The sequence below is a fragment of the Perca fluviatilis genome, chromosome 7 (assembly GCF_010015445.1).
Source record: "Perca fluviatilis chromosome 7, GENO_Pfluv_1.0, whole genome shotgun sequence".
Classification (NCBI taxonomy): domain Eukaryota; kingdom Metazoa; phylum Chordata; class Actinopteri; order Perciformes; family Percidae; genus Perca; species Perca fluviatilis.
The window spans coordinates 18,374,517-18,389,305 of record NC_053118.1 but is presented as its reverse complement, the minus strand read 5'-3'; the positions used below and the strand labels follow the sequence as shown (position 1 = coordinate 18,389,305).

Genomic DNA, 14,789 nt, shown 5'->3' with positions numbered 1-14,789 from the left:
GGCAGCAGGCCTAGTGATGGGCGAACGGAGCCTTGTGAAGCCTCTGAAGCTTCTTCCTGATTGTATCGCAAAATGATCCGAAGCATCAAAGCTTCGAAGACAACACAGTGACATCTGGTGGTCAGCAGAAATGACAGCGTCTATGAACTCGACACAGACAAACGAAGCTTATAACATGAACATAGGAGAGACAGAATGGACACATGCACATGGAATGACATGACTGAACTTGAATTAAATGACATGAACATGACATGACTGAATTAAAAATATAAAGCCTGTGTTTGAACGTTTGAATATAACAATATAATATAATGATATGAACTACTGTGATCAGGATTTGAATGTAAGGATGTTTAAAAAAAATGAACACCTAAATAAAAAGCTACTGCTACTTATAATTACGTACAGGTGTATGTAGGTAGGCTAATTGATAAGTTAATCAAATACATTGCAAGCCACTCATGTACCGCTGATGTTCCAGTGAATTGTAACGGGCCATTGGTAAGCACACAGCGACATGAAGCGAAGCTTGTGAATGCTTAGCCTACTCCACGTGCCTTTTTAATTGTTTTTCTCGTCTCGCAACATAGCCTATGTTGGAGGAAAGGCAACGCTGATGCCTGAGGTATGATTCCCACTACCGTTACATATGGAGCAGGTGTATCATGCTTATTATAGCTGTATGACAAACACGTGTCTAGTTTATTCCGCAATAATTCTTGCAACAAAGTTGTTTTACTACAATTATTGCTGAGTAACCTAGACACGTGGCAACACGTTTTGAGCAGTAACCAAATATAGAATGCAGTTGCAGCAGAGGCATAGGCTATATACGTGGTTGCTACAATTCAGAAAGCATAAAGGGGTTTGTGGAAAGTGCTTGTGATACAGGTCTATGTGAAATACAAGAGGTCGTTTGTGTGTAAGTGCTTGTGTACAAAGGAGGTTTGGGGAAGGTACTTGTGCAGTAACGGGGATTGTGAATGACAGTTTGGGGAATGCTTATTTTGTACTTGTTTTCCTTTCCAGATTTTTATTGAGAAACAAAATGTGTTCTACGGTGCTGGGTTTGAGGCGGTTTCGTCGGCTGCTGACTACTTCCCCAGCCTTGGAGAAGACCGTCACACATGGCACTGAGGATGCTGGAGTGCACAGATAGCGCATGGCTATTTGAGAGACATGTGGAAAGACAAGGTGGTGCCTTTCCCAGTATTTAAGAGGGTCCTCTGACCTAGGCAAATGTGGGTCTTTCAAATACCTGTAAGCAGAAGGAAAATACAATTTATTTCATTATAATTCTTCTTATGTCTGTAGGGAAACCACCAATCACAACAATTTACCTCTGGACCTCGGCAATGGCACTGGCTGTTGCGTTGGAAACACGTTGTGTGCCAACGTGGCTGTCAAGCAGGCCCCAGAGATTATCCTCCTGCTCTGAAGACTCCTGTGAGGATGGTGGTGGTGGTGGTGATGGTGGTGGTGGTGGAATGATGTTTGCACATTCCCTGGTGAGTCTCTCCACTGCAGCCTGAGACGAGTTTGCACTGCAGAACCCCATCTCCTTGTACCTGGGGGTCCAAAAGAATTTCCACACTGAGAGTAGTCATTTTTGCGACAATGCCAAATTTATCATTGAGTTCTTTACCTGGGGTCCACAAGTGTTGCCACACTGAGAGCAGTCATTTTTGCGACAATGCCAAAACATGTCAGAACAGGGGACATGGCGGAGATGTAACTGAATAGCACATGCAATCATGTTTGACGCACAGTCGGTCACCAAGCTTGTTACCTTCCCTGTAATTCCCCAGTCTGTCATAAGGGCTGACTTTGCTTCAGCGATGTTAGCTGCTGTGTGCGTGTCAGTGAACTTCCTCACTCCTAAAAGCAAAGTGGAAAGCTTGGCCTCTGCAGTGACATAGTGGCATGTTACTGCCAAGTAGGCATCCATGTTTATAGATGTCCACATGTCTGCAGTCAGGCTTACTGTGGATGCCTTCCCGAGCTCAGCCACAGCCTTCTCCTTGGTGTCTTCATATTTTTTCTGCAGCATTGCCTTCAAGGTCTTCCTCCCAGGGATAACATATGTGGGATCCAGGAGATTAACAAAGGCCTTGAACCCTGCATTCTCCACAATGCTAAGTGGCTGGGCATCCACCACCACCATCTCCAGCAAGGCTTCATCCAGCTCCAGTTTCTTGGACACTGTCACACACAAAGCATCATATGAATGACAATATTAATTCAGTAATTATTCATTACCTCATTATTATGCAGCAAATGTATATGTATATAAAATATATATCTGACAGTTGCTTTTTGTGTGTTTGCATGTTTTAAATGTGAATTCTGAGCCTTATCAAATAATACATTCTGCCAGTGTTTGGGACAAACAACTTAGCCATGAAGTAGGCCTAGCATAATGTTTGAAGAAAGACACCACAACTAAAAACTGAAGTGAGCATTGTGTTTGAATTAGGTGACATTAAAGGATATAAAGCGATCAAGGGTGGCGATCAAGGTGATTTCTGCAAGGAGTGAGGACTGCAGCTAGTGATATCCTTTCGCCCAGTTTGGTGCGTGTTCCTTCCTGGTGGGGTGATACAAGATTAATAGGCTGTGTGTTGTATAATGATCACAATAATGAAACGAAATGAAACAAACCAAACGAAGGACCGGAATGGACATTGCCTTGAATGTTGGCGCTGGGTGGAGCATTAGATGTTGCAGCTGCTGCTGCTTCGTGTTTTGCACGGAGGTGCCTCAACATTGAAGATGTATTGTTGTTGTATGCCAGTTCTTGTGGGCACAGTAAACACTGAACCTTAAAATAATGCAAAGAGTGTGTCTGTTTAGAGAGAAACACCTGGACTGGCCTGTTAGAATAGCCAATTTGATCTGAATTACTAGGTAGGCTAGTTAATGCATTTAGGCTACTTTATTTAGCAGATAATATTGTCTGAATGACAGTGCCGGGAATAATAATAATAATAATAATAATAATAATAATAATAATAATAATAATAATAAATAGGCCTAATAATACAACAGTCCATAAAACGTAGCCATCTACCTTATTCGGGGATAGTAGTAGTAGTTGTATTTTGAATAAACGGCTCTGAAATAAGCACGTCAACTCGATGAAACACAACAAAACTTATCTGGGTGTGCGCTGCGCGTCTCTCCCGTCTCTCCTCGGAGTGAGTAGTATCGGTGCAGCGCCATTTATTCGAATCCAGCAAACCCTTCCGGAGTTTCAGTGACGTTCGAAGCTTCGGACGTCATCAGTCACTTGCTTATTTCAATGTGATACAAGCTCCAACACTCGTCACGCCACTTACACAACATCTAACTATATGTCTTATAAACCTAACAACGGTGTCCGATTTCAAGTTAATATTTGTGAAGACTAGCTAGCTAGGTGTTTCATTAGCTGTGACTGTCCCTTCAATCCTAGCTACAAATCACGGATAGTTAGCTTCCTTTTCGCCTTAATTCGAGTATATTTACAGTTTGAATTTTGTCACGCCGCTTACACAACATCTAACTAAATGTCTTATAAAGCTAACAACGGTGTCCGATTTCAAGTTAATGAATTTTCATGAATTCCAGAGGAATTCTAAAGGAGAACTAGCTAGCTCTCATTGATAGAGCTCCATCCGGCGGGGGGGCTATCGAAATGAGACTCACGGACAAGCGGCTTTATTTCCCCAATCGTTTGTTTAAATTAACTCAACATATATATATTACACACATTCAAATAGTAACGGGAACCTGTGGGTAAGAGACGTAGCATGGCTCAGCTCGCGCTGACCGCGCTTTCACTCACATACACCGGGCATTTAGCTAGCAGGAAGAGGGGAGTTGGAGGCCCTGGAGCTCTGTCAGAGCAGCGGCGTTTCGTAGTCCATTAGCCCAAAACAGTGACTTTGCGCGGGTATGGAGTGCTGTGGGTTGCCAGCCGTGACTGAGCTCCATGTACCTCACAGCAGGCCGGGGTCTGTGAAGAAAGGCAGGCCTGGCGGCGAGGCAGCTACACAGGCAGCACCAGCCTCTGAACTCCGACACACAGTCGGACAAAATTTGCAATTAGACATCAATTTTCGTAAAACGGCCCGTATTTGACCACTACATAGTTGATTTCTCGCATAAAAAAGTCTCAGAAGTGAATTTAATGGTAAAATAGCATATGAACAATGTATACAATTTCTGAGATCTGCACGACCTAGATTCAGAAGACTAACTGATCTCAGGTCTGTTGTGTAGCCTATGCAAATGTTGGGGCGTGATAAACACAGACTAGACCAAATGAGGAGGAGCCGCAATACTTGACGTAAACTATGAGGCTTGTTGAGATTCGCCCGTTTTCAGAGGCAGTTTCAAATAGTGAGATTTGCAGAGAAAAGAGGTGTCAATGGGATTTAGAGGTTCTATGTATGTCCTAGTTACCCACTAAACTGTCATTATTCAACTATGACAAGGTAAAATCAGTTTTGCATTCTATCACCCCTTTAATGCATGGCATCAAATAATCCTGGTTGTTGCTATTATTTATCATTATTCTACAATTTCAGGGTCAGAGTTGGATATAAAACTTTTTTAAATGGTGTTTTAGTTGCGCTCCCTGGAGAGTGCCTTGAGTGTAGGAAAACATGCGCATGCCCAAAGCCTTGGCCAATTAAAGTAGAAGAAACACCTGCGGCTTTTGCTGGACGTAATTGACAGAAGTCAGTAACTGCGGTCCTCATGGACGATTATCTTCTACAGCAGACATTTAAAAGTCTTTCTTTTGAAGAACAACTATGTGTAACAAGTTGGTACCCAGCAGCTGCAGGATATAATTAGCTAAACTGCTGTTGAAATACTCAGATTTAACGTGAAGGGATTCTACAGGGGGAAATGGCTAACTGCTAACATTGGCTTGTCAAACATTTTTGCGTCCGGTGTGTTATTCAGATGGTAGCTGGTCAAGAACAGGCTTTCAGGATCTCAGCCATCTTTCTGAGGATTATCAAACATAAAACCACAGAACAGCAGCTAAAGTTAGGCTACCCAAACTGATACAAATGGGGGAATTGAGCCCTAAAGTAGGAAATAACGGCAAATTGAGAACAGGTAGATGTTCAGTCGGATTAACCGGTGTGTGGGAAATGTAGTGTATAATGGCAACTTGTAAAAATGTGTAATTTTCTGGTTTTGCATATGTGCAAATTATTACCGACTCCTAAGCCTCACCTTTTTCTAAAATAATTATTTTGGTAGTGTTCTTTTTTACCAGTTGCCTAGCCTGCTGTTAGAATGGAACACTTTTATTGTCAAAAAGGGGGACACTGCTCTTTGTCATTTTGAGAAATCATATTTCTTTAAATATGTCGGCTAGGTTGCTGGAACTAAGCGAAGAAGCATTTCAATCCAGAAAGCTCTAGCTATTCTACCATGCAAAAGGAAAAGGCAGTAATTCCCAGAGTACAGAACTAAGATGTATAATATAAAGAAAAAAAAAAGAATATATATATATATATATATATATGTGTGTGTGTGTATATGTATGTATGTATGAATAGTTTAAAAAATTTAAATCCAAGGGAAGGGAACAGAAGAGCAGTAGTGCAAGGAGAAAAAGGATGTTCTAGAGATGCTAAACTTTTGATGTTATATTTTATTAGGCTGTGTTATTTGAAGTCATTAAATGTTGAAAGCGCCCCTCTTTTTCAGTGTCTGTCTTTTGTATCATAATATAAGGTGGCCCATTTCACCAGTAGCACCTGTAAAACACCTGGTTTTAGGACATTGTTTGTCATTTGACATTGTGTTTAATTATTTTTTTCTTTTGCATGCTGTAGTAAGGGTGTTGATGTTTATAGAAAAGGATTGTTAAAGTGGGACACTTTTTGAAAATTTGAACTCTGGAACAATTTACAGATTTTTCCAAATGTCTAAGCTCCAAACATGATACCTCACCCCATGTGTTTGGATTAATGCAGTTCTTTTGTTTTCCAAGGAATTGACACCATAATCCTATTTAGATTTAGCTGGGCTTATTTTTTAAATGGCCTACTTGTACCATAAACTGTAGTTGTCTTACACACCCAGTGTTTTTGACCACAGAGCTCCAGCCATAACAAGCTGTGAGTCTGTATGTTTAAGATCAATAAAGCGTTCATAAATACCAGCACTTAGCAACACTGCTGACTGCAGCAGTGCATGCTCATATCATATTAACAAGATAGTACTGTACAGTGTTGTTTTTCTCTACCTATAAAAAATGTCCTGCAATGATGTAGTTATTTACTTTTTAACAGTTGTGGAAAGAGTATTTAGATCCCTTGAATAATTGTAGGCATACTGCAATTTAATTTAGACTACTAAATTACAGGTTAAAAAAATGCATTCAAAATGTTACTTAAGTATGGAAGTATTATAAGCTATACTTAAGTATCAAAAGAAAATTATTCATAATGCAGAAGGATCCCTTTCAGAGTGTTCTATTATTAAATGTATTATATTATTTCTTAAATTATAATGTGCTTTAAATACTGCCAGTAGGAGTTTGTAATGACTAATTGTTGGGTAATTTCTAACTAAAGCTGTGAAGAAAATATAAATAAAAAGGACTATATTTCCATCTTAAATGAAGAGAAATATAAACTGTCATACAATTGAAATACAAGAACCTCAAGAGTGCAGTGCTTGAGATAGTTACTTTCCTCTAAGACTGAGCCATATTGTGAAAATCAAATATCAATATTGTAGGGTTGACTATTGGTGCTTTTACAAAATATTTGCACAAAGAGATTTTTGATAAATAATCATCAGTAATGTAGATATAATGACTAAGTGGGTAAAGGCAAATAATAGAACTGTGAGAACAGTCTGGTAAGTTCAGAAAATTACAAAACCTTACTGTAATGCAGCCTTTAAAATCATTGAGCCATATTACAATATCCAAAATCTAAGATGCTATCTAGTCTCATATCACGATAGCAATATAATATCGATAATTTCCTAGCTCTACTTACACCACTGCTTTTTTAGATATTGGTCAGGTTGCAGTTCAGCCCTGACCAGCCAGTATGTGTTTATCTTTGACCACTAGAGGGCAGGCTGGTTTCTTTTCTCAAATTTCATCCAGTCAAAAGTAGTGCACATTGCACTTAAACAAAGTGACAGCTATCATCAAATCCAACCATTACCCCTCCATTTTTATGTCTTTTAGTCAAATATCAGGCTCAACTTTTATTTTAAATACTGTGTTATTGCAGGATCTTCGAAGGAATTATGTCAATATTTTTGGGTGCCTCTCTCATTTCTCCTATTATTGATTCAATTTGTTCTCACAATTTGCTACACGCACCTTTCTTTATTGCTCTCATTTACGCATCATCACTTGGTTTCATTGTTTGTTTAGATTTTCTTTTTTCTTTCTCTCCACCACCAGTTACAATGGTGTGTGTTGGTGTCAGTGTCAGATCTGTGTGAGTTTTTCTTCACTCCTCCTTCCACTACTGGATAGCATTCCCTGTCCCAGATAACAACTCAAGAGTAAATTATTGCTGCTAGTATGTATGAGAGATTGAGAGACATGAGTGGGATGAGAGAGTTAGAACGTGTTAAAGAGTGTGTCTTTGATATTGATTAGCATCGTTTTGACGACTGATACAAATTAAATTGCCTTCTCTGTCTTTATTTCCCTTCTTTCTCTCTCTCTCTCTCTCTCTCTCTCTCTCTCTCTCTCTCATCTGCTCTTGTTGACCTCCTTCCCGCTCCATTTTCTTGAGCTGAACCTCTGCAGGCAATTTCTGTTTAACGATGAGACTGATTGCATTACTGTCTTTAAAAAAGCAACTAATTTCCTCAGAGTCACAGGTTTTTCGGCTTCTTTCTTTCTCTCTTTCTAATCCTGATGTAGATTTTGCACAACTTTCTCCATCTGGAAACTATTGATTTTCCCCTGTCGGTGTGTCATTTGTGCCTCTCAAACACTGGCCAGTATTCTGCTGTAATAATGGGAACCCAACTCTTATATAAACACGCAGATGCTTTTTTATGTACATATCTCTCAGAAGTGTCATGATTTCGTAGATAAGTATTGGAAATGAAACCACTTGACCTCGAAATGTGATCGTTCTTTTTCAGGAACAGCTTCTCTCTCTGAACGCGTCTGGCGGTATCAATGAAGCCCACACGCATACACCACATGCAGCCTACTTCGCCTTTAAAAACATATTGATTTCTCTCTTTTGCAGGGAGCTTAAACCGATCGATCGCCCAGGCCCTTTCAAGATCAACGCCAGTATAAGCATCTCTTCCCCTAACACACATGCTGCATCTTTCACCTCAGGTAATGACTGTCCTTGGGCTGGGGGAAGAGTTTGTCTGCATTAAGAGAGAGAAGTGTTTCTTGTGGCATCCAGTTTCTCTTTATCCTCTCTGGTCCCAAGTAATGTGGTTAAATATGGAACGTGTATTTGCCTCTTTGACAAAGGTATGAGCGAATGCAGCACACACCTCCTTTGACCTTCATCATCCGCCCCTCTCCTCCCCCCACCCTCCTCCCTCTTCCTCTCCTCCTCTCAGTGGGTCGATACCTATTTGTATTTGCAATGCATTAGACCAGTGCCCTCTTTTTAGATTGAAAAAGTTGGCTTTTCTCAGCAGGTAAACCACACCAACAAGACAGATGCTTTTTCTGAACATTTTCCACCGTTTTTTGTAACTACGTACCTCGGCTATGACTTCTGATTCCTTTGCACAACAAGTATTGCATCTGAGAAAAGAACATTAGACTAACAAACTGATAGCTGGTGCAAAGTATGTCTTTAAGTGTTCTCTATATTAAGAATATTTTCATGGCTTTACCTTGCCGTCAGACAGCCCTTTCCAATGGGGAACTTTTTTTGTTTGTGTTATGTGACTTTGGTGAATCCAATCTAACTCTTTAGCGTTAAGCAAAAGAAATAGCCTACGCTAGGTGCTAGTGTAGGTTAACGTTCCCTACATTCCTAATCAACCACCTTGGGATGTGCAGGCAGTCAGCCAGCTCAGGAGGGCCTATTTTATTGTGTACATTATTATTTATTAATGCAAATCTATTTAAATTGGAATGTGACCATTTTTTTAAAGCAATAGCTCACTTCAGTCCGCTTCCCATCGGGCCGAACACCCATTAGCTGTTATATAATAACAGCATACCTTGGCCTGTCGTGACCTATTGCTTAATTCTAATGCTTAATTAAAGATGGTGGATCAAGCTAAGAAATTAAGAGAGCCCCCCCATTCCCAGCTGCCATAAATGGTCTATGCGTTATTATAGAACCATAGAATCAGCCCTTTACCTGCTACGTGAGCTTTAGCATTGAACCCTCCAAGAGGTCGCAAGAAAAATCTGACGGGGCCATAAAATGGTTAATAAGATGAGAAGGAAAGAAGAAAGGAAAAAAAAAACATTTGTTGAACGTTCATTCTTGATTAAAATGCGTTTTTGGCCACATGAATGCAACAGAAACATCCTGTAAAGACAACACAGACATAAACGTTTAAGTTGATATGGCAAACTTGTTAACTAGCAAGTACAGAGCAACATTATCATTCATTTGGAGTCGTGTTTCTGGTGACTGTTATGTGAGTCCATTACTTTCTTTTAGCTCTGTTTAGGTCTCTGGAGGGAGATATTTGGGTCTGTAGCTGCTAAATGCTCCTCTATGTGTACCAGTTAGCTAACTTTTTTCTGTCTGCCATTTGGTACATCTTGAATTCTATGATGTTATTGTGAAACTGGAGAGTTTGACCTTTTCAGGACTCTAAACTAGTCTTGCATTGCCAGACCTATCTCCACAGCGCTGTGGAGTGAGGTCTGGTTACTTCACACTTTCATATTCTGGGATAGGAGAAAAATACGCTCTGGGTTGTTGGCATTTCTTTAAACCAATCACAATCATCTTGTGCGCTGCTAAACTCCGGACGCAGCGCGGGAGACTCTGCAAAATGCTCTCTGGAAGGTTCTTGTTTTGGTGGAACATTTGCACCCCGCAGAAGAAAACGCCACATAAAATATTAAATAAAGTTAACGGTTCACACAATACAGTAACGTGAGCTATGTAAATTAGCTGAATACATGGTTAAGCAGAATTTGCTCTTACCAGTGTATCGCAGTGTGTACTCCGTCCACAGCAATCCCACCAATCGGTCCCAAAACGTCTATTAGATTAATGCCGTAAACATATTCTTTGTAAATCTTTACAATCATTCCCTGAAAGAATGAAGCAGACCTGCCTTATTGCATGATCCAAATTTCCTTCAAAACTTTTTCAGCGTGTAGCGTGCTAGCTCGAAGTTTGTTGTTGTTTCCCGAAGCGAACGTAGTTTGAGAACGGCAACAGAGAAGAGTGGAAGGTGAGGGACATCAGGCAATTATCCTGGAAATGTACTTCCGTTGATCCAGACTACTCTAAACTAGCTAACTAGCATCAATCCTGGTTGAACTCCTCATAGCTCGTATGCAACCTGTGACAAGGTGTACTGAAGGCATTGTGCAAATGACCCCACCCAATTGAACCAACTGAACAAACTGGACTGCCTATTCAAAATTAAGAGATGGATGTGCAGAAACTTCTCACTGTTGAATACTGATAAAACAAAGCTCCTGGTAGTAAGGCCTTCCAAGTGCAAGAACTCAGAAGAACTTGTTGTGCGCATAGATGGTTGCGACATTACTGTGAGCAAAACTGTTAAAAACCTTGGATTTATTTTCGACTCTCAGCTAAACTTCCGAGATCACATTAAGTCTGTTACAAAAACTGCTTTCTATCATCTGAGCAATATTGCAAAGATTAGATCGATTTTAACAAAGCGCGATGCAGAAACTCTGATTCATGCCTTTGTGTGTTCTAGGTTAGACTACTGCAATGCCCTGTTTTCCGGCCTCCCTGCACGTTCACTTAGAAGCCTGCAGCTCGTCCAAAATGCAGCAGCCAGGCTATTGACAAGGACCAGAATATGACCACATAACTCCTGTCTTAACCTCATTCCACTGGCTACCCATACAGGCAAGAGCAGATTTTAAAATCCTTCTTTTAACCTACAAATCGCTGAATGGCCTTGCAACCTTATACCTAGCCGAACTGATTAACCCCTATACCCCCGCACAACCACTCCGCTCCTTGGGTACCAATCTTTTAGAAATTCCTAGGGTCAAAAAGATATCGGTAGGCCACCATGCCTTTTCTTATTGAGCACCATACCTCTGGAATAACCTTTCGTTATATGTCAGAGAAGCCAGCTCTATCACCACTTTTAAATCAAAACTCAAAACATTAATTTTTTCCAAACATTATGGACCATTATTATGACTTTCTCTATCTTCTGTTTTTGCCCTTGTACCACTTTTTATTTTCACTTTTATGTACATATATACCGGCAATGATTTTAAATGTATTCTTTTGTATTTTAATCCTAACGTTTTACTGAATTCCCTGTTGTACAGTGTTTTGAGACCATGTCTTATGGTGATATTGCACTTGAAATAATATTGAATTGAATTGAAATTGTTTGACAATATAGGGTAACCAAAAGGTTTGGAACCAGTGACCTATGGTGTGAGGAACAAACCTTATACAATTCAGCTTGTGCAACCTTAATGCAATTCCCACAATTGATATTTCTAATCTTTTAATTTCAAGTAAACACCATTTAACTAATGTTTCAGTAATTTGTAAATAAGAATAGTTTATTTATTTACATTTCAGAGAAAAAAGTCTTCCAGCCTGACTTCAGTTTTGTAGACGGCCCTTTAGTGTTCGGGTTCAAGTGACACGGGTTGAATTGTGATTTGGCATGTGGGGGAACCCTAAGATCGGGGAAGCACAATTTTTTATTTAAAACACACATTTGAAGCTGGTTTGTCGTGTCCTTCCAAAGTAGTGAAAAACAACAGGAGAAATGCCAGGAGTTAAGTTTACAAACAAAACATATGATATACATATATATTACAAAGGTTGATATTAACCTTTATTTTAGTATATTAGTAAAACCACTTAAAATTTCCAATGGAATGATCAGAGGGGAAGACATAGGCCTAACATTTGGACAACCCAGTATTTACTATGCAAGCGTCATTACAGTCAGCTGGGGTTATGTGTTATCTGTGTGTTATAAATGTGTTCCAAATGGTTTTATTTAGTACATTTTATAATCTAAGCTAATCAGAGTAGCAACTTTGTTTTTGAAAACTAAATTGTCTGGAAAATACTTTTGGCATAAGTGGTTAACTGGATATATACATTACATTATCCAAAGCGACATGCAATTGCTATATATGTCAGAGGTTGTACGCCTCTGGAGCAACTAGGGGTTAAGTGTAGCCTGACAAGCCAGACCCACATCAAGGTTGGGTCTGGCACCATTGATGGAGCTCAATCCGAGGGGTGGGATAAACGGTTGTCTTTCAAATTCCGTCTGCACACTAGGATAGCGCTACAAACAGGCAGGGCAACGAAGAAGGTAGCGAAGCTAGTTGATAGATTAAACTTTTGCTGTATCCGGTCTGCAAAACAACGAACACATCTTCCTTTTTTAAGAATGATTTCAGTGCCGTTCTTTGTTCTTTTCTCAAAGAAAAGCTTAACTCCAAGTCTTCCAGAAGACCGCTGTTCCCAGCAGCAGCAGCAGCCATAAGCCCACCCACCAACTCTATACACGATATGATTGGCCTGACTAGAGTTTGGTTTTTCCAGCTCGCAAGTCAACGGAGAGTGCCTAGACCCCCCTGGCTGCAAATTAAATTTGCTGCTGCTAGGGTGCATCTAGATTTCTAGGCTAGGTTAACTGTTTTGCTCAGGGATACATTGGCTGATGCATTGCAGTGGGAATCGAACCCAGATCTCCCACCCCATAGGCATGTGTCATATCCACTGCTCCACCCCCATACTATCATATGACTGCATGCCAAATTAATCAAAGCACACTATGCAGCCTCCAAATGTGACTGGTAGCAATGCTGACAAACAACGTAGTATTTTTTAAAGTGAGTCTGGCGCAGTGCTCACTTCACATAAAAGCTGCATTACACTTCCAGCAAACTTCACAGAGAACAATGAGGGCAAAACAGCATCACCAATCAGTTTTTTTTTTTTGGGGGGGGGGCTTTTCCCTTTATTATATAGTGACAGTGGATAGACAGGAAAGGGGGGAAAGAGATGGGGGATGACACACAGCAGGTCGGATTCGAACCTGCGCCGCTGCGGACAGAATTTATAGGACTCAGTCTACATGGGGCACACGCTCTTACTGGGTGAGCTAGAGGCCGCCCCCACCAATCTGTTTTAACCGTATATTTTTGGGTCTAGCTCAGCTAAAAGCACAAACACACAGAATTCGTCAGCATTATAGCGTGCCGTTCCCTGCCGAGCCTGTTTGTAACCGGTAGGCTACCGACAACATTATCATGACTTCACTCAACTGACTTGAGCTGTTTAGAAAACAGACACTCGACTGTCCTGCTGTTATTACAGACGTGAACTAACTTCTGACATGGACTCATGGCTGTGCATCGCTGCAATTCACAGCGGTGCGTGAATGACACACTGATGAAATTACAAATCAGAATAATTTACTTATTAATCGAAGGTGCCCAAAAGTAGTTTAGGATCGTTTCAGCCCACTTTAACCCGTGACTGTACAGTATGTGCATGCCATGTTGACATTTCCCTCCCGCTAATGCTTTCTCTGTAGATAGAGCAGCCTTATATCCACCCTTATATCTTAATGATCTAAGCCTCAGACAGGATTAAATCAACAAGAAAGTCATTTCTCACTAGATTTAATTTGGTTGGGGAATTCTTAATTGCCTATTTTTCAGTCCCTCTTCTTGGTTCACATGGTCGCAGTCTAAACACACCATACATTACAGCTCTTACCATCTACTAAGTGCATTAGAAATAAACAAAACTATACAAAAAGGATAAATAAGAGTATAAGTCATGAATAAATCAGAGTATAAGTCATGAATAAATAAATAATTGTAAAACAAATATTAATTCAACAAACTTCAAGTACATTACCTTTCAAATGATTTCCTGCTTGTACCAAACTTCTGCCTTCTGTTCTGGTTTTTAAGAATAATTTATTTGACTCCTTTGAATCCCCCAGCTCACTACTGATGTTTTAAAACTCCAGCCCGATTTTGGTTTTCAAAATATGAGTATGTAAGCTGGGAAACTCTGAGATTTGCCAGAGCTATCTTGTGTTTATAATTATTTCTTTGTATGGCACACAGGGCCGACCCTAGACTTTTGGGGGCCCTATAAGCAGGATTTGGTTTGGGGGCCCTCCACATTGTAACGTGTTGCCACTTCACTTGGCACTGAACCAAATTTTGTATTGTATATATTGTTACAAGCTCTCTTGTGGTACATTTCAAGCCCCCCCTGGGGGCCCCCTGGTAGCCACTGAGTCCTAAGCCGCCCCCTTGCTTATGCGTCGGGCCGGCTCTGATGGTATAGCTATGAATGCTTGAAGTCCTGTTGAGCTATTCTTTGCCTTCTGTTTGTCTTTTAGGGTGCTCCTTTATTTTTCTTTTGTTTAGCTTAATCTCCAGTTACATGAGACTTTAATGTAAGACGTGTTAACCTATTGTACAAACTCTGGCACTGCATACGTAAATGCTCAGGGGCTGCTTGTATAACATACAACTATTTAACATATGCAAGTCTGTGCTGTGAGAGGCGTCGGGTGGTTTGGTTTACTGCGCGCCCCCGCTGGCCTGCGATCGAATCCTGCCAGAGCTCCTGAAT

General features: G+C 40.4%; 1 protein-coding gene across 1 annotated transcript; it reads right to left on the bottom strand.

The window, feature by feature from the left end:
• Window positions 1-846: 846 nt before the first annotated feature.
• Window positions 847-1,961, bottom strand: LOC120562815 (zinc finger BED domain-containing protein 4-like). The gene is made up of 2 exons (XM_039806719.1): window positions 1,344-1,961; window positions 847-1,261 (listed from the first exon to the last, which is right to left on the bottom strand). Exons 1-2 carry the CDS (start codon window positions 1,559-1,561, stop codon window positions 1,006-1,008), a joined length of 474 nt encoding a protein of 157 aa, XP_039662653.1. The 5' UTR covers window positions 1,562-1,961; the 3' UTR covers window positions 847-1,005.
• Window positions 1,962-14,789: the final 12,828 nt, after the last annotated feature.

Excerpts from the sequence above, each read along its gene's own strand:
- LOC120562815 (XM_039806719.1), bottom strand. The coding sequence starts at position 1,561 with ATGGGGTTCTGCAGTGCAAACTCGTCTCAGGCTGCAGTGGAGAGACTC. Across the intron at positions 1,262-1,343 it reads GCCATTGCCGAGGTCCAGAG|GTATTTGAAAGACCCACATT; the intron begins GTAAATTGTTGT and ends TTCTGCTTACAG.